We start from the raw sequence: 24,638 nt of genomic DNA on the forward strand, positions 1-24,638 counted from the left end.
ATTCCAATGATAATTATATATTTTCTTTCAGTATAACATTGGCAAATTTACTCTTATTGTGCAAAAAACACATTCAAGATCAATTCACTGCACATCATCTATAGATTTGACTTGCTTATCATACAAAATTTATTGCATTATTTTCCAGTTTTTTTCTCCTTACTGTACGATAGTTTTTTCTTAGTGCATCTCTATTGTTTTGCAATGAAAATTTTCTTCTTTTAATTTTTCTTTAATTAATATACATGCATTTTTAAAGTATAGATTGGTCTATTCAGATATGCAAATCCATATTGAACTAAAGGAGAATCAATTTTAGGTACTCTCATAAACAAAATTGAGGGTGTGGACTCAAACTGGATGGATCCAAGAGCCTAGCGTGCAATTTGTCTGATATTAAATCTTAGAGTACGAAGTAAAACTCGTATACAAGTTAGGAGGTACAAAATGAAATTAATCCTTCCAATGACTTGCAATTGCTACAAGCATGCGTGTGTTCGTGCTCACTACTTTTGGTATATTTACTGAACGTGGTGGCAATGAATAGTCAAACGGGAAAGATTGAAGATTACAGGGTATAACGTGTCTAAAACTGAAATTTAAAATACAAAGTGAAAATAATATATAATTTAGAGGATGCGAAGTGGAATTACTACATTAATACATAGTATATATAATATAAGATAATATATATTTTTTATATGCAGTTAATGCATAATTTTTTTACACCAATTGATTTAGATCATGTCGCACAATATAAATTTAAATTTGAAATTCATATTATGTATATGTGGCATATATTCAATACTAATAGTATAAAAAAATCATGACACTTAGTGCATAAAAAGTTAATTATATAATATATATATGTATATATGTATGTATAAATGGGAAGCGGGTTTACCAATATTACATCTTATCAAGTAGTACCATGCATTTCTTTTTATTTTATTTTCAAATTATTTAGTATATTATATTTTTTACTAGCAACTACCAGTTGTGATAATGGATTGCTCTAAATACTAAGTGTCTATTTGTATACTTTATTTTGTTGAATTCAGAATTATTTATATTGTCAAAAATATAAAACCAATTATCCCAAAAATAATTTCAATAAATATACTCAAAAAGAATTAATGATATTTTGTTATTAGTTTCACGTGTATTAGTACATGCCTGGAACACTAGTTACTATATTTGGTGCTATTTCAAAAAAATAAAAAATGAAAGACAATTCATATGTCCCAAATAAAGGGAAAGAAAGAAAAATGTAATACCCCAAAGCAAACTGACACGTACTACCCATGATCTAATTGGACGGCATTGATCGTCCCAGCACAAGAACCATCGCAATTGGCTGAGCAAATCCCAGCACCAATATTATTGGTCCACGTCACCAAGAATGACATGGTTGTGTCATCAACGAATGAACTAACTCGTTAAAATCGCGACTTGCGGAAATGATAGGACACCAAAGGAAACGCCTTTCTTCCAGTAGAGGACTATATATATATATATGTGTGGGTGTATATATATATATACATATACACTTATATTCGGAACCGCAATTCACATTTAAATAGGAGCGGTAGTTAAAGTGTGTTGTCAATTTGCCACTGACACAAAAAATCACCTTTCACAAAAATTCTTTTAACGAATTGTACACATTTCGGACGATAGTTGTAGAGCGAGAAAGTTGAGAGAACGAGTGTGTGACTGTGTGTTTGGAGCTATGGCTGTCTCCTGGAGGAGAAGCGGTTCTTTTATTGCGTTAGCAATTGTCTTCTTCGGTAAGTTTTCTACTGTATTTGGACCGTTAGATCTGTTCTATTCCGATAATCGCTTTCCTTTATGTTTTCTCCTTTTTATTCGTCATTGCGTGTCTGTTTTCATAATACCTGAGGTAGATCTAGATCCGTTATGCTTTGTCCAATCTTGTTTGTTCAAGCTAAAGTGTTTTCAGCTGGTATTTTGGCAAATATAATCGTGGATTGTAAGATCGCTTTTCGTTTCCGATATGTATATATGTGGGTATATATTTGTATATGGTTTATCACTGGAAGAACCAGTTTTATAATTCATCATTATTCAAATGTTTCTGCCAGCAGTTAAGTTTTACTGATAATGCAAAAAGAACTAGTAGTGAAACCTGATTTTATTGATGTCGATTATTTGGTACTGGTTCTAATAGCCTACTTATGCGTCCTTAGTTGTCCTTGAAAGGTCGTTTTTGGACATTCTCATGTGATTATTGTTATGATGGTAGTAAGTAGGATTTGCTTATATGCGCCAACCTTTAGTTTTGCGTTCATGTTACTTTTGTTCAGTTGCCGTTTCCAATTCCATGTATTAAGTCCGAATCTGAAGGCCCTATGTTAAATTGTCATATTTTTTCCTTTTGATGGTTTAAATTTGCCTTTAGTAGTATGTCTTTTTCTACCAAAGAACATAGGAGCATGGGGTTGCTTTGTTGAAAAACTGACCGCTATCTTGTGACGGGAAACCATCTGCATGTCAATTAATTTGATCCTTCTGATGCTGTCAGCAGATAGAAATTTGAAGGCTGAGGCTGGCCTTTTAAAACTTATGTTCCAAAATTGTGCTGCAATGACTTGGATTTTACAATCTGATGTGTTGTTTACTGCATTCAGTTCTCCCATTTAAACTTGTTTTTCACGTCCCATTTCATCTGATTTTCTTTCCATCTCTCCATTGTATCTAGTTTTCTGCTCTTTTTTGAATTTGCCCTTTCATAATGGTAGCAGATGAATTTTGTGAATAACACAAGTTTTACTTTTGGGTGCAACAGGCTGTCTCTCTGCAATTTCCATCGCCAAAGAAGAAGCCACAAAATTGGGAACAGTCATAGGAATAGATCTTGGAACTACCTATTCATGTGTTGGTGTTTACAAAAATGGTCATGTTGAAATTATAGCAAATGACCAAGGAAATCGTATTACGCCATCATGGGTTGCATTTACTGATAGTGAAAGACTGATTGGTGAGGCTGCAAAGAACCAGGCAGCTGTTAATCCTGAGAGGACTATCTTTGATGTCAAGAGGCTTATTGGACGAAAGTAAGGCATACTCTTGTGTATTTTCATTTTTGCAGAACATTTTGGTGTGTATACATGTACTCATTGAAGTCTTAACTGTTGTATAACAGGTTTGAGGATAAGGAAGTTCAGAGGGATATGAAGCTTGTTCCTTATAAGATTGTCAACAAGGATGGAAAACCTTATATCCAGGTGAAAATTAAGGATGGTGAGGTTAAGGTCTTCAGTCCTGAGGAAATTAGTGCTATGGTTCTGACTAAGATGAAAGAGACAGCTGAAGCTTTCCTTGGAAAGAAAATTAAGGATGCTGTGGTAACTGTTCCCGGTATAGTTCAATTTCTAGAGTCACTCATTGAATAATATTTTATGCCCTATAAGCACATTCACTAAATCATATCTAATGGTTTCCTTCTGTTCTGCAATATGCAGCTTACTTCAACGATGCCCAGAGGCAGGCAACAAAGGATGCAGGTATTATTGCTGGGCTGAATGTTGCTAGGATTATCAATGAACCCACAGCAGCAGCAATTGCCTATGGGTTAGACAAGAAAGGTGGAGAGAAGAACATTCTTGTTTTTGACCTTGGTGGTGGAACATTTGATGTCAGCGTTCTGACAATTGATAATGGCGTCTTTGAGGTTCTTGCCACAAATGGAGACACCCATCTTGGAGGTGAGGATATCTTGTTCCGTTTTTTTTCTTAGTTATATAGCTCTTATATGCCATAATTATGTAATACTGATAATGATTTTGATGAGTTGGTGATATTCCATGATCCTTTGTACTATCATCTTATGGATAATGCAAACTTAGTATGGATAGTTATGGGCACTACCTTTACCATATGATTCTGATCACCAATATGACAATCCATTTGCATGCATATATCTGAGCCCATTTTTATGCAAATATCTGGGCAACTATTAGGTTTGGTAAGATTCGTGATGGAGGATAGCAGGAATTTGGTATATACATGTGATTGCACTTTTGCGCATCACATATGTAGATAACTCTGTTTATGTTTTTGTTGTTCATCTTTTGGGTTGGATTGCTTGTCGAGGACTTCCCCCCTCCCCCCCTTGGACTGCCTTTTTCTAGACAGATATTTGTGGATGTGCTTGGGTAGTGATTGGTGTAGCATACTGTTCCTATTGCTGACATTTCTTGTCTTGTGGGACACACAGCAGTTAATATTTAATGGTGGGTTAACTACAAATTGAATGAGTTCATCTAAATACATGGTTAATTGGCCATTGATTTTGCAAAATATGGAACAATGATTAAAGCAACCAATTTCCTGTATAATTTTTATTACTTTGCATTTTTTATGAAAGCTTACATATGGTTCTGATTGCTCTGTTTTGTTGTAGGCGAGGACTTTGATCAAAGGATTATGGAATATTTCATCAAGTTGATTAAGAAGAAGCATGGAAAGGACATCAGCAAGGACAACAGAGCACTGGGAAAGCTGAGGAGGGAAGCTGAACGTGCCAAAAGAGCTTTAAGCAGCCAGCACCAAGTTAGGGTTGAGATTGAATCTCTTTTTGATGGTATCGATTTCTCTGAGCCATTGACTCGTGCTCGATTTGAGGAGTTGAACAATGACCTCTTTAGGAAAACCATGGGACCTGTCAAGAAGGCCATGGAGGATGCTGGTTTGGAGAAGCACCAGATAGATGAGATTGTTCTTGTTGGTGGGAGTACCAGGATCCCAAAAGTCCAACAACTACTCAAGGACTACTTTGATGGAAAGGAACCCAACAAGGGTGTAAACCCAGATGAGGCAGTGGCTTATGGTGCTGCTGTTCAAGGAGGTATTCTAAGTGGGGAGGGTGGTGATGAAACCAAAGGTACTTTTTAAAATTAATAGACATGTAGTACGTCATACTTTACAAATTTATGATGCAACTTGATTGTTTCAAGAGAGTTGACAGATCTGACATTCTGTATGACTTGGTAATGCAGATATTCTACTCTTGGATGTGGCTCCTCTCACTCTTGGTATTGAAACTGTTGGTGGGGTAATGACCAAGTTGATTCCCAGGAATACAGTTATCCCTACCAAGAAATCCCAAGTCTTTACAACTTACCAAGACCAGCAGACCACTGTCTCCATTCAGGTACTGTAGTCCAAGCCAGACTACGCATGGAGTTACATAAAATAAGTGATTGGTACTTGTGAATTTATTTCATTGTCAGCTGAGTAGTTGTTACAACTTACATGTTAATGGAAGGTATTTGAAGGCGAAAGGAGCCTGACAAAGGACTGCAGGCTGCTTGGAAAGTTTGATCTCACTGGAATTCCTCCAGCTCCAAGGTATTGCTACATTGCTTTCAGGAAGTTGTTGAAAGATTTGTTTGCAGCTTATTATTATTGGCGAGCTAATGCACCTCCGTTTGAATCTAAACAGGGGCACCCCACAAATTGAAGTCACTTTTGAAGTTGATGCCAATGGTATCTTGAATGTCAAGGCAGAAGACAAAGGTACTGGTAAATCAGAGAAGATCACAATCACTAATGACAAAGGTCGCCTGAGTCAAGAGGAGATTGAACGAATGGTTCGTGAGGCAGAAGAGTTTGCCGAGGAAGACAAGAAGATGAAAGAGAGGATTGATGCTCGGAATGGTCTCGAGACATACGTGTACAACATGAAGAACCAGATTAATGACAAGGACAAGCTTGCTGACAAGCTTGAGTCTGATGAGAAGGAGAAGATTGAGGCAGCTGTGAAGGAGGCTCTTGAGTGGTTAGACGATAACCAGTCTGCTGAGAAAGAGGACTATGAAGAGAAGTTGAAAGAAGTAGAAGCTGTTTGTAACCCAATCATTACAGCTGTCTACCAAAGATCAGGTGGCGCTCCCGGTGGCGCATCAGAGGATGATGATTCTCATGATGAACTGTAGGCGACTCTTAGCATCCAAGTTCACCACTGATGAAAAAGACGTGGCAGCAAGAAGAGTCGGGATGTAGACTAGGGAAGAGAGTTAGTGTAGTTTTCTGGTGATTGAAGCTTAGGGGAGAGAATTCCCTTCTTCGCTTGTTTTTGTTGCGGTGGACATACTTTCGAGGAAATATGTTCTTAACATTTTGAGTTCTTCTGAATCCTGCTAAAAACTTAAACAATGTTCACTGCCCAGTGGACCCGCAAGAAGACGACCAAAAAATTAAATCGAAGGCGCATACCAAAAATGATAAGCGATGCAGAAAAGCTTTTTTTTTTTTTTAGGGGGGAGGGGGCGGACGAGCTCAACATAGCATAGCTCCCCATTGAAGATAGTAGCGTTGCACGGACGGTTGTACCTGTGCACTGGTGTAGACAATTGCCCGACGGGGTTAACTGTCACCCATTCCAAGCATGGCCTGGACATGAACAAAATGTAGCACGAGCTTTTGGGAAGGAAATATGAACGCTACAAATTACAAAACATTTTGTTGAAAAGCTCTAACCGAGGAAGTGAATTGTCTTTCAATAAAAAATACTAGCGCACCATACACTGAAATGATTGTCAATTGGTAAAATCGCACTTTTAAGTCCAATCAAGCATTATTCGGAACTTCAGGTTGGATATCAGGTTAAGCAATATACAAGCAGGGAATGGCGAAAAACACCAAGGATCTGGAGCAAGAATGTCGAACCCAGCTTGTTCAAGATAAACCACATACTAAAAGCCAGCTCTTGGATCTCCTGATCCTGCTGCCACAACACCCATACCCCCATCTGTTGTTACACTTACACCTACTTTTTCCTGGTCTGTTGATTTCGTAATTGCAACTTTATCACCATCAAGATCACGTGCAAGTTCATCAATTTTGCGAAATTGGTAAGGCCATCTTGCATTATATAAGAATTGGCGAAGATCAAATCTATTATCCTCTGGTGAATAGCTCTGCACAAAAAAAAAAAAAAAAAAAAAGCCGATGCCATAACATTTACACTTCAAGAATATCAAGGATGAAAACTTGTTATCCTTTGAAATTTCTTCCAACAATTCCAAGTACCTCGGCATGATAAGATGGTGTCAATACAGTCATTTTGTGCCTGTTAATGGAATAGTATTTGAAGAAATGCTTCACTTTCTCGGCTGCCTCTAGTGGAGTTCGGTTTCCACCCCATTTATAACACAGATTCTGAAGCAAATGAATTAGGAAGAATAATCAAAATTTAAATTTTGCTGCCAAGAGTTAGATACTAAAACCAAGGTTTGAATTAGAGCAGCATGTCATTGTGATTCCTTAAAAATGTCAAAGCACTTCGTAACAATCTGAACTAGGGGGAAAAGAAAAGAAGAAAAGCTTCAATTGCAGATATTATTGGGGGAAAAAACAACCATCAGCTGAACTGTTAGTGGTCTTTGATTAACCATGTATGAACTCCCACATCCTTGTTCTGCACCATCAAACTGGTTATGGAAATGAAACTGGAAAAAGAGGTTGCCTTGCCAGAGATTCTTGAATTCAAACTCAATATCAGATTCCAAGTAACCCACACGGTTGATATGATATTTGACATTCTTACATTCTTAACAATCTAAGTGTTACTAGGTGGCTTTATTCAGTTCTATAATTTTTAAGTCAGGTAATGCTCAGCAAAGGTCCGTGTGGACCTGACTTAAAATGCCCCGATTGTAGGAGCCTGTCCAGGGGAATCTAATTGTACTCCAAATTCTCTTCTCAAAATAAACATATACCCTCAAACATTAAAAAATGGCAATCAAATTTGGATTCATAATATGATATTCTATATTAAAGCTATTATTGGAAAGTGAAAACTAAAACATCAAATCCACAAATCCAACTTTCTCTTTTAATATAGTATATAGATAATGGCTATGGTACCAATATATGTCTGAGGAAACAAAAGTGATATCACTAAAAGAAATTAGAGAAGTTGCAAAGCCTTCTGATTTCCATGCCAGTATATTTTCATTCAGCTATCCAATCAGTCATTTAAGCTAGGTTATCCGGCTGATTTCCTTTATTAATCTAGAAAAATTAAGACTGTCTGCTATAGCCAATAGAACAACTTTCTCAAATGAGTAGGGGGAGGAAGGACATGATGGGGACATCCAAGACGCTACATTCAAGACTCAGAGACAACATGAAAAATTTTAAGTTGTACCTTAAACATGGACACAGGACCGCACCGGAAGATCTTGCGCAACCTTCCATATACTGACAGTTCCTCATATGCCATTCCCATATCCACTTCATCCAACTGATTCACAAAAAAGAATCCATCAAATTTCAGCCCGTGGCTACTCACTTTCACAAGTATTGTGCTTAAAGAACAATTAAAAAAAATCATGCTATGTAAGTTCAGTTAGTTAAAACGAGAGAGCTGAGACATTTGGATACCAAGAATCCAGATTACCAGGAATACTGCAAAAACTAAAAGTACAAGAGGCATGTGAAAAATAAATACCTGACTGTAATTGGCCCGTATTGGCTCCAATTCAGCAGTAGGGGGAGCAGCCTCAACTTCTGCAAGTGACGGAAAACCAAGATGAATGGCAGCCCATTTTAGAAATGCTCGAAGATCTATCTTACTGATACTCCCAATTGGATTTATATCTGCTGAACTGCAATCGTACTGCACAAAAAAAAAAAAAAAAGAGTTTGTATGCTATTAGAAGTGGTGCAGGCCTGTATATGAAAACCAAAGTATTGTGCTTTGGTTCCTGATCAAAATGTACATATTTAGATTAAAACCTGAGAACACTTTGAACAGAGCCTGATTTAGCAAAAACTTGTCCTTCTAAGACAACTTCTTAACAAAGCTTTCTTAAAAAAAAATATGGATAATACATACAAAGCTTAAGTCATAAAATTTTATTCGAATAATCCCCTCACTTTTTCCAAGAAACTACACCAAAATGAAACTTAATAACAAACAAATCCTATATCAAAACTACAAAATCAATTAATAATAGTGCTAAAAGAACTATTATACAGCAGATGCGACATCCTTTCCAGCCCAAAATGCTAAGTAAAGCCATTCATTTAAATTCTTGCAGCCATGGGGAACCTACTTTTGTTTTTGGGTCAACATACTGCAGGAGTGCAGTGAACAAGCCAACAGTTGGATAATACATGCTAGTTAACCAATCAAAGCAAAAACCCAAAATGCTCACCATGTTGACTCAAATGTTTCAGGCATTCATATCTGATTTTGACGTCAAGCAATTTAAAAAGCTAAAACAATACTACTTTAAGTGCGTATAGTTATAAGAAGAGCTTGAATATCACTATAGTTGCTATTTAAGCTAGCCAAATGCCCATAGATATTAAGGAATTCGACCATTGAACAGTACCTTTGTCAGATAACCACGCAATCCTTCATCAACATTGGAGCTTCCCAAAACCAGATAGAAACCCGGTTTGCTATGAACCCAAGGCAAGAGTGATGCCAACATGAATGCTAGGACCATTCTGATTCGAGCTTGAATGTTTTGCAGGCCTAAGTTTTCAATGTTTGATCCTCCATCTACCTGTGTGGAAAGGACCATATTAATGCCTTCCATCATGAATCACTTCATTCAATGATCAAAGTAAAACTCTACCCAATCGAAAAATATGAAGAAATGCAGCTAACCTAACGAGTTGGTTGAATTTTTTTATGACATGTAACAAAAATAGAATAATGGGGCACAACATAAAGATGGGAAGTTTTGGTTTCTTATTCAATCAACCTTGTAATGTGGTCGTTTTCCGGTCAAAGTTTGAAACAAAGAAAGTAGTGCAGAGACCACCCCGTCTATAGAAACATCAAGATGCCATGATCCAATTTCATCTGCCAGCACTTTGGCCCGTGTTTTCGTGGCTTCAGAACTGCACAAGATGAAGCTCTTTGCTAATTGCTCTTATGCTGAGTCTTAAGATATAAAATTAAAGGGGAAATTAAATATGAATGCATGTCATGAGAGCATTGCAAGATGAACATAGCAGGCATAACTTTGGGACCTTCAGGAGTATAAATGAAAGCAATTGCATTCTGAATGCAGCAGATTCGCTTTAAGGAAAAAGGGAAAAAAAGTTAATGACCCTATTGCTCTAGATAAGTGCTACATGATTCAATTCCAATTTGAAACTTGGAATTTGTCTCTCAGAAAAGTTTTCCTCAAAGTCATTAAAATGATGTGCAAGGCCACATTTGTTCAAACAAAGAAAAGACGGATTGTGCAGATAAATTCTCTTTTATATCCAGAAACAGACAAAAAGCTCAATATGTGAAATTAGGACAATTTAGATTGGTAGTTGATATGACAGTTTGTTAAGCGCCCAATGCAAATTGATGAATCATGTCAGAAGAATTATAAAATTCTGTGCTTCTACTCAAGTAAAATATTCATGCATGGCTATGTTACGCATATGTCCATATACCATGTAGCTTCATATTCTCTCTCTCTCTCTTTCTCTCTTCTATTTATTTTTTTTTGGAAAAAATCCTTTCAGGTCCATCAGACGGGAAATGGACAAGGAAAAGGAGTAGGTGAAAAATGAGTCCAGACATTTCCTTGGGAAAATTTGGTAACTGCAACCTACACGGCCTTGCTTTCTATACATATGAGGTCAATTTTTAATGTGTAAGCTTAGAGTAAAATAAAAACAATCATCTTTTTACGTATTTACTTACCTATTCTCAGAACCCATGAATACTGTATAGAATATCCGTTTTGCAAATTCCTTGCTGTTAGTCGGAAACTGTCCATCAGTGTAATGGCCAATTCGTATTGCATCAGCTTTGACTTGTTCATCACCGTTCTCAATTTCTGATTAAATAAGTGTATTCAGCCTCCAAGCACAAATATAGCATGACACAAACACCAATAATCTTCAAGCAATTCTGTTTCTTTCTACTGTATTTGTTAATCTTTTAGGTGTAACAAACAAGAGAATACAAAGTTCCAGAAAAAAACAATTTTAATCCACTTCTACGGCTTCACTTAGTAGAAGTGTCAGTTAATGTGCATCTAATTCAAGTAGCAGCCTAAAAGTCTCAGGTAAACAACACTATCCCAACAGTTCATGACAGCTACAGTGGTATTCAATATCAAGAGATTCGGATTACTCTATATCTTCTTTTGTCCAGAATTAAGTTTACTCCAGAAGGGTTAAAACATCCAAATGAACTACCATTTGGATTCTAGAATGATTTAAGCAAATGCACAATGCTGATCATATAGAAGAATAGTTGAATATTTGTTGTGCTAAGCACACTTCATGCTGTCTTGATTCCTGACCTATTAAAATTCTTACAAGTGAGGATTTGATGCTTCATATTATGCTATTTCCAACTTATAGATCTATATGTATATGTGGGGGTGTGTGTGTGTGTGCGTACATACATACATATTGCATCAAGCTGCAAAAGAGAGTAAACTCCAGTTTGCAATGATCAAATTGACAGCTGGCAGATTATAATGCAATTGAAGACTTAGAACTCGCTCAAAAATCCTGGAAACCAAGAAAACTATATTGTAGCCAAAAGCTGACCTCTCACTGCCAGCTGGCACATGCAACCAACTATAGCTGCAACAGAAGAACTATCAGCTCCACCAGAAAGTGGAAGCAAAAATCCAGAAGCTCCACTTCTCCTCAAATAATCCCACAACCAGCAAGCCGGCCCAAAAGCAATTTCCTCCTCAGGAGAGTGGTATCTAATCTATGAGAAATGAACAAAGAATTGATATCTAAAATGACATTGAGTGAAGTGCAGGGACACCAAATGTGAAACAAATGAACAGTAAAATTTCTTAATAACTAACTTGAATGACATTGTTAGATCCTCAGGCTAGCATTAAGCAAAAAGCTAAACAGTCAAGTCATCACTCTTCACATGCTTCTGATTTTGATAAATGCGGCTGATTAGAGCTCACCTTAAGTGGACTTGATAGTGACATTTGGAGGTTGAAAGATTGGCAAAGTTTGAAAGGTACTAGTACTGAGGAAATTTTCTTTTTACAGCTAGCTTGCCCTTGAAAACTGCTTATAGATCCTCTAAGACTAGCAACCTGCCAAAAAGCAGAAGTTGGAAGAAAAATTATAGCACATAAGAGTAAATTATGTATAATAAAAGTAAACTATGTGCAACAACTAGTTATTAACAGAACAAAAAGCATAAAGCAAAACGTGAATATCAGCACATACAAGATGAATAACCAACAGAACAATCTACAATGAAGAGATTAAAAATGATACGAACTCATAGAACAACAATTACATTCAGCTTGACAACTAGTGATATGCCTGTTGTTAGCAGTATCCAAAACTGATTCATTATCATGGCAACAAATATGTAATATGTGCTGCCGACTCATTTATCAGAATTTATTTTTGGGCACATTAAGTTCCAGTAAACAAGACATTTTATGGGTTGACCATCTCATATTTTCACGCATATTTCAGTTAAACATTTTTTGCAATGACCAGTATAAGGAAAGAACAAAATAATCAGAAAGCAGGAGTACACAACTAATTCACAAATGAAAATTTCATATTGCAATCACACATTTATAATTTGCTTAGACCTTCTTCCATCAGAAAAACACGCCAATCAATAGTTCAAAGAGAAGATCAACAACAAAACAAAAGAGCATCTACAATGAGACAAAATAATCATCATACCGCATCTAAATCTATTTGAGCAACTACCAATTCCACATCCTTGATCGAAAATTGTGATCCTTGGGCAACCACATCTCCATTAACAACAACACAAGAACAACCATCTGCAGAACAAAGAATAACTAATTATCCAAAAGATCCAGGAAGTCATTTTGAAAATGCGCACTGACTAATATCCTACCCAGAAAACATGCACTCAAACAAACACTAATAGTAATCACTAGAATATTAGTACACAAAGATAAGAAAAGCAAATATTAAGAGTTGATGTTACTACTAAAAGAATACTAGAAACAATAAGGAACACATCACTGCCTACCGTAATAGAGGCGACCACCATCACATCCTTGGTGATTACTATACATGTAAACTCCTCCACGAGAATGTGTAGCACCTATAAATGCACGAAGCCGAATATCAAGTTTTCGCAATTGATGGTGACTTCCACTGGCATTCATAAATACTTCAACTCCATTCAATGCAAGCTCAGCATGAGGAGGCATGGGAGTAAAAAGCTCCTCACAAACTTCAGCTGCAACAGCTCTAAGGATCAAACAATTTATAGCATTACTCTGTGAACAACTTGTTGGAAAAGGTCAGCAGATTTGTATGACAAATAAATATCCAAGCTAAGCATTTTACCAAAGTAGTTTGGTCATGGTATTAAAGACAAAATTCAGAATGAGTTGCACTGATACAACATGCCACATGGGAGGCTGCACTATAAAATCAAGTCTATGAATAGCACGACAAAAGTGATCCAATGACTAAATATCAGATATGCAATTAAGGAAATTAAAGATGAGCTCCTGAAATGAAATTTGAACAGTGAATGCCCAAAAAGTGGGTGTTCGTGGATATTTGCTTGACTAATCTCTTTAAACATTCCTCCCCAGTGCTCTCATCAAGACAAAACACTACCTAGTAAAATCATCTAGAAAAGTGCAGCAACAAGATTTCCCTGTATTAGTGCATGTTTAGTCAGAGCTGGGCCATATATGCATAGTCGTCTTCTTGTTCTTTTTTTTTTTTCGATACAATAGGATGCATAGTCGTCTTCTTGTTCATTTACCTCGATTTGTAGATGCCAGTTATTGAGGCAAATGTCATAATCCAATTTACGCATGAGAAAATATTTTAGCAATGTTCTTTAACATACGTGTCAAGAAACTGAACATAACCATAGCCAAATGGTACTGTTGTCTGCGACAATGCATCAGAGACTGCAATAGGTAGTAAAAAGTCCTCGAGATAATCCTTTTGCTTCCATGCCGTAAACCACCTGAGTTCCCTATAATTGCCATCATTTGCTAGCCACATCTTAGGACGTATCATTACTATTTTTCTGTTCAAACATAAAATTTGACAGTTGTAACGCTCTGAGCCCTTCATAACAGGCATACCAAAGCCGCATAATATGCCATCTGTCCAATCACCACGCAAAAGCTCTGTTAAGCACTCCCACCTGCAAATGAACTTTAAAATTTCATGACCAAATTTTGCTCCTAACAAAAGATACAAAACAATAACAGTTACAAGCACTCATCCAATAGCTTCCTCCAGCTCAATTTCCATTCATTTTTCCAACAAGGAAAAGTAAACATTATAATGAAAATCTAATTACACATTGCCTACTACTACCTAGAAGCACATTATCTATTTCTGAGACCATGCTTTTTAAATAAACCTGCAAAATATTATTTTGAAGACAAAAAACTTTTTAGCAGGGAGGCATGAAAAAAGAAGGCTCAAGAAAATGAAGCGGAAATGGAGACAATGCGAATTGACCCAAGCAAACAAAGACCCATAACTGCTACCTAACAAGTATATCTGATTCTCCTATAAACTTGCAATTACACTTCAAGAAGTACCGGTATTATAAACTAGAATCACCCTTCACACAATTGCACGTAAAACTGTAATATTGTTTTTTCTAGTAAAGTTGGATTCTTTTTGCCTGAAAGATTCAACAAAAAAAATAAAAGACAGACAGAGAGGAGCTTACGCATGATGGACAGTATCCATTTCCAAGAAATGGTCTTCACAACCATAGCCAGTGATTTCGAGCTCTGGTCCAAGCCTGATTACAGCTCCAGCTTCTTTAGCCCTAGAAATAGATTCCTTAATATTTTTCATATTGCAATCAAAATCCATAGCCCATTGATTCAGATTACACGTCACCACTTTTATCAATCTCATCTTTTTATTGTGTGCCTCACTTTTTGCCAATTCTCCTCTTTTTTGGCCTTATCAACTCAAATTCTTGTCCACACACCAAAAGATACTGCTAACTACTTGTTTCAATTGATGCCGGTGAATAATTCAATCCAACCATTCAATAATCTTCTGGGTTTCACCTTTTTTGAGGATCCATCCATGCAATAACTCCAAAGGCTGTAGATGACAACTCTGAAGGCTACAAATGGCCCCAAAAATGTGTTTAGAAAAAGAAAAAAAATTTAATCTTGAAATGGTTAAAAAAAAATAGTTATTTCTTCTGGGCTGTATCAGAACAGATAGCTTCCAATGGGAGCCGCAAAACTATAAGATTAGAATCGGTTTTAGCACAGTTCAATATGTCAATAACACAAAAGTAACCAAATATGAGTCTAAAAATTTAGAATGAGAATATATAACTCCCATCCCAGGAATCATTAGCATTATAGATACAACTCCTCTTCCCAATTGCTGAAGCAAAAAGGGTAGCAAGATCGTCTCAATTTAGGAACCTAAGCAATTCATGCATTAAGTTAAATGTCAATCAATTGAGAGTCAAATTCCCTAACAAAGGAGACTAATCAGTTAGAAGAATAAATCATTGTTCTAATCCAAATGATTAGTCACAGTTGTTGGTGGAATAACTGCACCTCAATCAACTACCATTAAATTCCGTAAAGAAAAGATAATTCTGAAAAAACATTTTCAATAGCAATAACCTTCCGAAGTGATCAGTCCAAAAAGTTGTACAATGAAACAGAATTTGCAATAAGAGCTTCAAGGTCAAATAACTTGCACGATTCAAAACAGCTGCTAACGGTGTACGGGTTTCTAATTTAAAGAACTAATTAATCTCCATACCCATTAAAATTTTTTGGGGGAAAAAGAAAAAGAGTAGCAACACCCTGTTCTTAGAAAATTTTATTTATTAGAACCACACAGAGTAGAAAACGGAACTAAGACACTCAAAATTATTTTGCTAGAATGCAAAAGTAGCCGGACATCCAATCAATTCTTCTCAGTACAACCATGGCATTGATATACATACCTGATTTCTCACATCCAAACTAAACTAAAGTGTAGCAACATAAAGTCGAATTATGCTTTGGGTTGAACTAAATAGCAGGAAGTGATGCTGAATTATACTAATGCCAAAAGCATGGCTGATTGTTCAATGATACTGCCGTAAAAACAAAAAACACAACAACAAACGGGAATCAACGGAAACTGAAACTCAGTTACATTCTTAACGAATACTTTTATATGTTCAATAACAACAATACAATAGCCTATATCGCGGATTGACAACAGGATGCTTTCCATAACCAAAAGAAAAGAAAAGAAAAAGACAAGCAAAACTTCATCAAAATCATGAAAGAGCATAAGAATGTAAAATCTATGAAAAATATCTAACAATAAAATAGGCAGTAGGAAAATGTATAAGAACCTTGAATTGTAGTGTAGTAGAAGATAACATTCACATCAGTAGTAGGAAGAGGTTTGGATAAAAAAGTAGACGAGGACCCTGTAGAAGAGAGTAGAGAGAGAGAGAGAGAGGAATATGGTTTGGCGGAGGAGAAGGAAGATGAAGGCGAGGTGGTGGTGGCCGTGAGATTGGCGGTAATAAAAATTTCTGGCCATAAGTCTGGGCTTAGCTGAGAGTTGAGACCGGACGCTCGAGAGTGCGTGTCGGACGGACGGAAATCCTAACTTCTTGGACGGGCTCTCGCCTTTGCCACGCTACCATTTTGGGATAATTTCAGAAACCTCCCTGAGGTTTGTAATAATATCACTTGGTACTCCTAATGTTTTTATAATCTCACTTACCTCTTTTATTATTAATTGTCAACTGCTCGTCCAAAAATAAAAAATAAAAAATAAAAAAACTTTCAAAAGACCAAAAAAAAAGTTGAAAAATTAAAAAAAATCAGTCTTCACCAGGAAACGACGACGCATCCTAACATTGATTTGACGATGCACACAAGTAGTCCAGCCGCTTGCATTTGCAATTTGTCTGATTTGAGTAGGGAGGAGGGAGGAAGGGGGAGAGAAGAAGAAGATGACGGAAGTGGCGAGCTCAGTTGTACACGAAGTTTTGGGCAGAAGAGCTCACGACGTCGATCAACCAATCGTCGACTATGTAATAAACGTCCTCGCTGACGAAGACTTCGATTTCGGAGCCGATGGCGAAGGCGTTTTCGAAGCCCTCGGCGAACTCCTCGTCGACTCTGGCTGGGTTCCCGACTTCTCTGAATGCCGTTTGGTATTCTACTTCATACCTTTGATGTCAAAAGAATTTTGCTTAATTAGACTGAAAAATGCCTGCTTCTTTAGTATATTTTTCAGCTAGACTTTTAGTGATTATTAGGTTGATAATTATCCTGAAACTGAATATTCATTTCAGCTATTTTTGTTCATTTTAGAATGATAGTTTTTTGGAACATCGCACTATTTTTGTCAAAAATAGCTGAAATTCAGGTATTGAAGTGATAGTTAATAGCCACTCTCGTATTTTATCAATTTCACTCCTCAATTTGGTGTTGGGTAATTCTAATCTGGATAATACTACCAAACCAAAAAAAAAAAGCAGTGGAATGCTATTTATCTCGATAGTTTTTAAGCAGCTAAAAAGAAATTAAATGGTAAGCTTATAATCTTTTTGACAAACAAAAAACTGAAATGGGGGAGGGCTCTGCTAAATAGTCCTGTTGGTGTGAAAATGGCAATAATTTTTGGCAATTCAATCACAGGCTTGTAGCAAACTATCAGAGAAATTTGGGAAGCATGGGTTGGTCAAGGCAAAACCAACTGTGAGAAGTCTTACAGCACCATTAAGGATGTTTGATGGAATGGATGAAGAGGAAGCTCCAAAAAAGAAGCCTGAGCCTGTCGATGGTCCTTTGCTGACTGAACGTGACAAGATGAAGCTTGAAAGGAGAAAGAGGAAAGAAGAACGCCAGAGAGAGGTAATGTGTAACAACGGACCAGGGAGTGTATTTGTTTGATCAGAGGGTAAATTACCCTACTAGAATTTGTATTTGTAACACCTTGTTCACTTGCATTTGAAATTATAGCATGATTTTCAGTGTGTGCAGTGGTTGAACTAGTTTAACCTGAAAAGAAATTGATTTATATCTGTTTATGGAGATTGTCCAACTAGTTGGGCCTTAAGTTATGGCATTGTGTTTTCCACTAATCATGTAGATCATTTTGCTAGATGACCTTTACGAACACTTTCTCTCAGTTAGATCATAAACCTTGATAAACCAGGCGGAAACAGCAAAGATTTTCATTCTTCATGTTCCTTCAGAGGGCCTTTATTGTTCCTACTGGTTGCTTTTCTGGTCTTTGTAGGCACAATACCAAATGCACTTAAAAGAAATGGAAGCAGTAAAAGAGGGAATGCCAGTTGTATGTGTCAATCATGACCAGGGTGATGGAGCAGCTGTCAAGGATATCCACATGGAGAACTTCACTGTATCAGTCGGTGGACGCGATCTAATTGTTGATGGTTCAGTAACACTTTCTTATGGAAGGCACTATGGTGAGTTGGATTCATCTTAACCTTGTCTAGTTTATTAATTTTCAGAATTACACTTGTGTCCTCTTATTAGTGCTGGACACAGTGTGAACGGAATCATGTCTTGATCATGGCTGCTATGCGCTCTTTCATAAGGGATATCTTTAACATGACTGAATGGTTAAATGGCAGTTGCAAGTAGCTAGGAAGTGTCTAAACGCCTGTTTCAGTTTTGTGTTACCTCAATGATTCATCTGTATTGGATCAAGCTTAGCTGCAGAGTTTAGATAGTGATCATAATGACTCCAAAAGAATAGAATATATTAGGTTATAGGAATATTATGATTGCGAAAAAAAAAGTGAAGTTCTTTCTCTTATGTGATTGGTCACCGCAAAGTCAGATACTTTTGCATGAAAACAGGCCTTGTTGGAAGGAATGGTACAGGGAAAACTACTTTCCTGCGCTACATGGCTATGCATGCCATTGATGGCATTCCAAATAACTGTCAGATACTGCATGTGGAACAAGAAGTGGTTGGTGATGATACATCAGTTTTGCAATGTGTTCTGAACACTGATATTGAAAGAACCCAGCTTTTGGAGGAAGAAGCTCATCTCCTTGAATTACAGGTGGAACATTTGTGTTTGTTTTTTACTTTTTCCCTCTTTTTGGTTTGAAATGCATTAATTTGCTGCCAGTGTTAATTCTTTATCTGATCTTTTTGTTTGGTAGAGACAAGCCGACATAGAAGGTGAAGATGGTAAGACTGATGAGAAGTTAGATAGTGGAGTGGATAAAAATGCCATTGCACAAAGGCTAGAAGAGATATACAAACGTCTTGAATTGATTGATGCTGATGCCGCAGAATCGCGTGCAGCATCTATTCTTGCTGTTAGTTCTTGAACTTTTATGTTAATTTGAATGTAGAATCTGGTTGGGCCTCTTCATTATTAGTGAAATTTGTAACTTGGGCACATCTTTCATTCAGGGTCTCAGTTTTTCTTCAGAAATGCAAAAGAGAGCTACGAAAACATTTTCTGGAGGATGGAGGATGAGAATAGCTCTTGCACGTGCATTATTTATTGAGCCTGACATGTTGCTACTTGATGAACCCACCGTAGGTTTTTAGTAATTTTGCCATTCTGAAAGCATACAGATCTTGAACAGATTCTTACTTTATTCCTTTGTGGCAGAATCATCTTGACCTTCATGCTGTCCTGTGGCTGGAATCGTACTTGGTGAAATGGCCGAAGACATTTATTGTTGTCTCTCATGCTAGAGAGTTCTTGAATACTGTAAGCTTTCCTCCTTTGTACTGTTTCAATAGAATAATATTATTGTGCATGTGTATGGGTTGTTTTTCTTTGCCATATTTGTACTATCATATTTTTACCTTTCCTCGTTTCAGGTTGTCACAGATATTATCCATTTGCAAGGGCAACAACTAACTACATACAGAGGGGATTATGATACATTTGAAAGAACGCGAGAGGAACAGCTTAAGAATCAACAGAAAGCATTTGAGTCAAATGAACGTTCAAGGGCTCATATGCAGGTATATGTCTCCCCCTCCCTTCTTGTTGGTCTACTGTTGCAGTCACACATCATTTGGACAATAATGGATTTGCATTGTATATTGGCAGACCTTCATTGACAAATTCCGCTATAATGCGAAGCGTGCATCTCTTGTTCAGTCGAGGATCAAGGTACTTTTTGTCTTTTGTATAACTTCAATGTTTTTCGATGGATGCTGAAAATTTCTTTTTTTATGATGTGTTCTTTCTTCTTCTTTTTATATTTTAGTTTTTCTCCATTTGTTGTCTTTGTCCTTCTTGTTTGGGGGAACTGTCAAAACCTGTTTGATTTTGAGGATTTTCATAAGATAAAATTTTTTTCTCTATCTTTAGCTGCACCTTGCTTGGTAAAGTATAACAAATTTGATATTTCTACCTCTACCTCAAAATTTTGGTTCTCCGTTTTTGGCTGCATTAATTTCAAGTATCCCATATTTCCACCTGTTACCTAAAAAGTTGCCCCTTCCCAAAAAGGTGAAAATTTGATTTTCTTGAGGTTGAGAGGAGTTTATTTCTGTCTTACACTTCAAGCTTATTTGATTTCACGTTTCTGGTTGAGAATTGATCTCCAACCTTCTATCTTGTTCTTGAATTTACCAGGCACTAGAAAGGATGGCACATGTAGATGAAGTCATCAATGACCCTGAGTATGTTTTCATTCATTTATTCTCTTTATATTTTAACCTGGAAACTCGGCTTAAGTTTCTTTGACTGCTGAGCTAATTATCTTTTTTAAAAAAAATGCAGCTACAAGTTTGAGTTCCCTTCTCCTGATGATAGACCTGGCCCACCGATTATAAGTTTCAGGTTGGCATCCAACATTCTCAAAAATTTTTTAGGTGTCGTCTAGTATCTTTTCTTACATATGTGGATTGACAATTTGTCATGGTTGCAGTGATGCATCATTTGGATATCCTGGTGGCTCATTACTGTTCAAGAATTTGAATTTTGGAATAGATCTGGATAGCCGCATAGCTAGTAAGACCTTTCTGAATAATGATAATTTCCAACTTCATATTACGTTTTGAAAGTTATCATCTTCCATCTTCTCCTATGCGTTATCAGATCCTGTTATATTTATTCTGAAGTGCAGTAACATGAATTGAGTTTGTGTTGAAGGAAGTTTAGTACCTATGTAATTGTAATGCAACAACATAGAATCTACATTTTCTTTATGTGCCCCCCCCCCAACAAAACCAAAAAAAAGGGGAAAATCCCCCTTCTCTCTCTGTTTCCTGGTAGGGGTCTGTGGGTGTGGAATTACTTTAGATTTTTGAACAAGATCAGCCTTTGTATGCTCTATGCACTATTTTGCATTTTTCAGTTGGTTTCTAATCTGGGTGTACTAATTTATCTGACAGTGGTCGGTCCAAATGGCATTGGAAAATCGACCATACTTAAATTGATTGCGGGTGAGCTTCAACCTACCTCGGGGACTGTTTTCCGTTCAGCTAAGGTATCTGTTATTGTTTTGTGTATTATGTTGTGCAGGTCATTCACCTTTATATTTTTTCTCCTGCTTAAATCTTACACCAGTCAATCCAGTGGGATATAGAGATTTTGAATACTAAGGTCCTGTTTTCTCAGGCTTTCATGGTTATTGCTTTTTCAGTTTAACATATCCTTCCCTGCTTCAGCTACTGCATGTAGCCTATTAAAAATTGCTAAGTGGTCTTTATTGTTTTACTTGGCACATGCTAATTCATCCATTTACTTCCATATTTGGTGGAATTATGTTGCCTAGCATCTTCATTTGGGACATGAAAATATCTCTCTTCAAGATATTTTAATATGTGAATCTAATATGTGATATGTGGATCTATTTTGGTATTTTTGGTCTCTTCTATTGTGAATTGATATGATGGGTATGATAATTTTACTCTATACCCTGTAGGTTCGGATTGCCGTCTTCAGTCAGCATCACGTTGATGGTCTAGACCTTTCATCAAATCCTCTTCTCTACATGATGCGCTGCTTCCCTGTAAGTTTTACTATGTTTTAGGTATTATATTCCTTTGCCTTGTGAATGGTATCCATGGGACCCTTAGTTATATAGAAAGATGTTAAATAATGTGCACAGGTAGGATGTCTGACATGGTCTTTTTGTGTATCTCAGGGCGTGCCAGAACAGAAGCTGCGAGCACACTTGGGTTCTTTTGGTATAACTGGAAATCTTGCTCTTCAGCCAATGTATACTTTGTCCGGTATGCTTCTCTTCTCAGTTTAAAAAGAGTTGAAAAAAATGGAAAAAAAAGGCTAGGCGTATATCAATTTTCATTCTGGTCATTAAACCATCAGATACATTCTTGAGTATTGCATCAACAAAGCATTTTTTAGCAGTTGTCCAGAGACATTATGACTTGGAGGTCTCTCTAGAAATCCATTTAATTGCATGAATCATGTGAACTCAGGTGGTCAGAAAAGCAGAGTTGCGTTTTCCAAGATTACTTTCAAAAAACCTCATATCTTACTACTAGATGAGCCGTCTAACCATCTTGTAAGTTATTTATTGCATTTTAAATCTATATTCTGTATCAGTAACTTGTAAATCTTTTGATGCATCTTTCATTTCAAATTGTATGGTTGTATGGTCATATGGTTCACCATTCTTTTAGTTTACTAATCAAATAGGAGTAATTGAAAACAAGTTGTTACATGCAATCAGTGCAGAATGTATTGATTTGGGATTTCAACCTAGAATTACAGGTGATTTTTATGATTTGTAAACAAATTTGGCAATTTATATTTGGCCCTTGCTTCCCTAGCAGTGCCTTCTTTCCATCAGGCACTGGGTGGTTAGGGAAGCTGGAGAAAATATTTTCAGTACCCTTGGGGATATTAATTATCAACATACATCTAAACAAGTTGGCCCATAGATGACCCAGTTGTTGACTTAGTTGTATGCATATGATTGGTATTTGGGCTGTGACATTGTGAAGGGGTATTAATGTTTTACATGGCAATTAAGAGACATGGATTGTGTCTTATGAAACAATGGGAGATTTGCTAAGTGCGCTGGCTCATTGGGTTGGAAATCATAAGTTCTCTACTTTCTTGGTGTTCTTGGTATATACTGAATGAAGTATGTGAAATGTCTATGCTTTTGCTGCTTTGTCCTTGCAATCAAAGATTTACCTGTGATACAATTTTTTAAGAACCACATCACTTTTCTGGACTTGAGATTTAGGATGCTTGAGCATCTACTTTTGATATTCTGTTCAGTTCTGATACTTTCTAAGTTTGATTTGTACTCTTTGTTTGGCGCTGCTTTAGTGAAATATGTGGTACTTAAGTGACTACAGATAAATTACATACTGTAAATGATAGTTTAATTTTTTCCTGCTTTAATCAAAGATTTACCAGTTATACAATCTTGTTCAAGGACCATATCACTTCTCTGGAATTGAGATTTGTGATGCTTGAAAATCCAGTTTGTCATACTTCTACCGGTTCTGATTACTTTCAAAGTTTTGAGTTGTAATCTTTGTTTGGTGCTTCTTTAAATAAATACATGGTACCTAAGTTCTACAAAGTACAGCCACGCTGTAGATGGTTAATTCTTTTTCCTGGTATTTTCAACTATGTCCCTGTCATTATTCTTTCTTTCAATGTCTTATTCTTCTATAAAAAGGGGGTTTTTGACTAGTTTATACCTTTCTTCTGGAACTTAAAATTTTTTGTTCATTTGTTCTGATAATTTAGGATCTGGATGCTGTTGAAGCTTTAATTCAAGGCCTTGTTCTATTCCAAGGTGGCGTTCTGATGGTACGTGGAACTCCACATGAATACTTGTGTTTGACAGTAGGAAATAATTAAAAGCACAAATATTTCTGTAATTTAAAATTTGCTGGTTGCTATTACTGCTTTAGGTGAGCCATGATGAGCACCTAATTTCTGGAAGCGTCGAGCAGCTTTGGGTTGTATCTGAAGGCAGGGTCTCACCTTTCGGCGGGACATTCCAGGATTACAAGAAAATTCTACAATCATCATAGTTAGGTTGTGGCTAGAAAGTTTTTGACAGAGTGAAAGTGATGTGATCCGTTTGCTGAATGTAGAACCTCTGGACAACACACACAGGAAGGGAGAGAGAGTCGTTATTATATCTGTCAACACACTCAAGGGCTACTAAAAGGAGTAAGATCTATTTAAACGAGGAAGTGATCTCGTGAATTTGCCACAGCTCCTCTCATCAATTTTGGGAAAATCATGGCACAGAATTATTAAGTGCCTTCATTTATTGATTACATAATACCTCAGTAACCGATGCTTTATGCTGAAAGCATGATATTACATTGTTGGTCATGTGACACAGATTTGTGTTCTTTAAAGCTTTCTTTATGCTCTTGTTGATCGCACTGCTGCTCCATATAATGAATGATGCATTAGTGTTTTCGTCATGAGATTTGACAGGTTGTCAACCGAGGCAATATTTAGCCTACATTGACATCCTTCTTTGCAACCACTGAGCTGGCTCAATGGCCACCTTTGGGCTGTAGGTGGGGGGTTCAAATTCCATCTGCAGCAAAAAAAAATTCAAGGGTGGTGTCAAAGCAATTTTTTGGTCTAGTAAGGTCTGTGTACTTGCTAGTCCTTAACACAAGTTTTTTTAGGTTTCCCCTTCTTTGTAGTTTGGGAAAGAATATGT

The 24,638-nt window shown here is 36.7% G+C and overlaps 3 protein-coding genes across 6 annotated transcripts; 2 read left to right on the forward strand and 1 right to left on the reverse strand.

Moving 5' to 3' along the window:
• Positions 1 to 1,470: 1,470 nt before the first annotated feature.
• On the forward strand, positions 1,471 to 6,152 carry LOC113704197 (luminal-binding protein 5). Its single transcript, XM_027225930.2, has 8 exons — positions 1,471 to 1,790; positions 2,810 to 3,077; positions 3,167 to 3,381; positions 3,486 to 3,728; positions 4,427 to 4,906; positions 5,022 to 5,176; positions 5,291 to 5,373; positions 5,468 to 6,152. The coding sequence occupies exons 1-8, from the start codon at positions 1,733 to 1,735 to the stop codon at positions 5,958 to 5,960; spliced, it is 1,995 nt and encodes a 664-aa protein (XP_027081731.2). The 5' UTR covers positions 1,471 to 1,732; the 3' UTR covers positions 5,961 to 6,152.
• A 332-nt stretch (positions 6,153 to 6,484) lies between these two features.
• LOC113704195 (glutamine-dependent NAD(+) synthetase-like) lies at positions 6,485 to 16,599 on the reverse strand. 3 transcript variants are annotated; one of them, XM_072060710.1, is made up of 14 exons: positions 16,346 to 16,599; positions 14,687 to 15,097; positions 13,841 to 14,146; positions 13,001 to 13,213; positions 12,682 to 12,785; positions 11,934 to 12,068; positions 11,551 to 11,719; positions 10,691 to 10,826; positions 9,747 to 9,885; positions 9,369 to 9,545; positions 8,480 to 8,647; positions 8,177 to 8,272; positions 7,057 to 7,185; positions 6,485 to 6,944 (listed from the first exon to the last, which is right to left on the reverse strand). In XM_072060710.1, exons 3-14 carry the CDS (start codon positions 13,986 to 13,988, stop codon positions 6,720 to 6,722), a joined length of 1,839 nt encoding a protein of 612 aa, XP_071916811.1. In that variant the 5' UTR covers positions 13,989 to 14,146; positions 14,687 to 15,097; positions 16,346 to 16,599; the 3' UTR covers positions 6,485 to 6,719. The 3 variants fall into 3 exon arrangements, with proteins under 3 accessions (XP_071916811.1, XP_027081727.2, XP_027081728.2); XM_027225926.2 differs by having other exon boundaries at positions 13,001 to 13,224; XM_027225927.2 differs by having other exon boundaries at positions 13,001 to 13,224; positions 14,687 to 14,788; positions 16,346 to 16,481.
• A 264-nt stretch (positions 16,600 to 16,863) lies between these two features.
• Positions 16,864 to 24,348, forward strand: LOC113704198 (ABC transporter F family member 3-like). Of its 2 annotated transcripts, XM_072060711.1 has the most exons (18): positions 16,865 to 17,161; positions 17,649 to 17,864; positions 18,253 to 18,442; positions 18,840 to 19,048; positions 19,152 to 19,310; positions 19,408 to 19,536; positions 19,613 to 19,714; positions 19,828 to 19,974; positions 20,063 to 20,125; positions 20,594 to 20,640; positions 20,741 to 20,800; positions 20,889 to 20,971; positions 21,355 to 21,449; positions 21,888 to 21,974; positions 22,110 to 22,197; positions 22,405 to 22,490; positions 23,696 to 23,758; positions 23,863 to 24,348. In XM_072060711.1, the coding sequence occupies exons 1-18, from the start codon at positions 16,958 to 16,960 to the stop codon at positions 23,983 to 23,985; spliced, it is 2,151 nt and encodes a 716-aa protein (XP_071916812.1). In that variant the 5' UTR covers positions 16,865 to 16,957; the 3' UTR covers positions 23,986 to 24,348. The 2 variants fall into 2 exon arrangements, with proteins under 2 accessions (XP_071916813.1, XP_071916812.1); XM_072060712.1 differs by lacking the exon at positions 22,405 to 22,490 and having other exon boundaries at positions 16,864 to 17,161; positions 23,863 to 23,968.
• The last annotated feature ends 290 nt before the right edge of the window (positions 24,349 to 24,638 follow it).

This window comes from Coffea arabica, chromosome 8e (assembly GCF_036785885.1).
Source record: "Coffea arabica cultivar ET-39 chromosome 8e, Coffea Arabica ET-39 HiFi, whole genome shotgun sequence".
NCBI classification, from domain to species: Eukaryota; Viridiplantae; Streptophyta; class Magnoliopsida; order Gentianales; family Rubiaceae; genus Coffea; species Coffea arabica.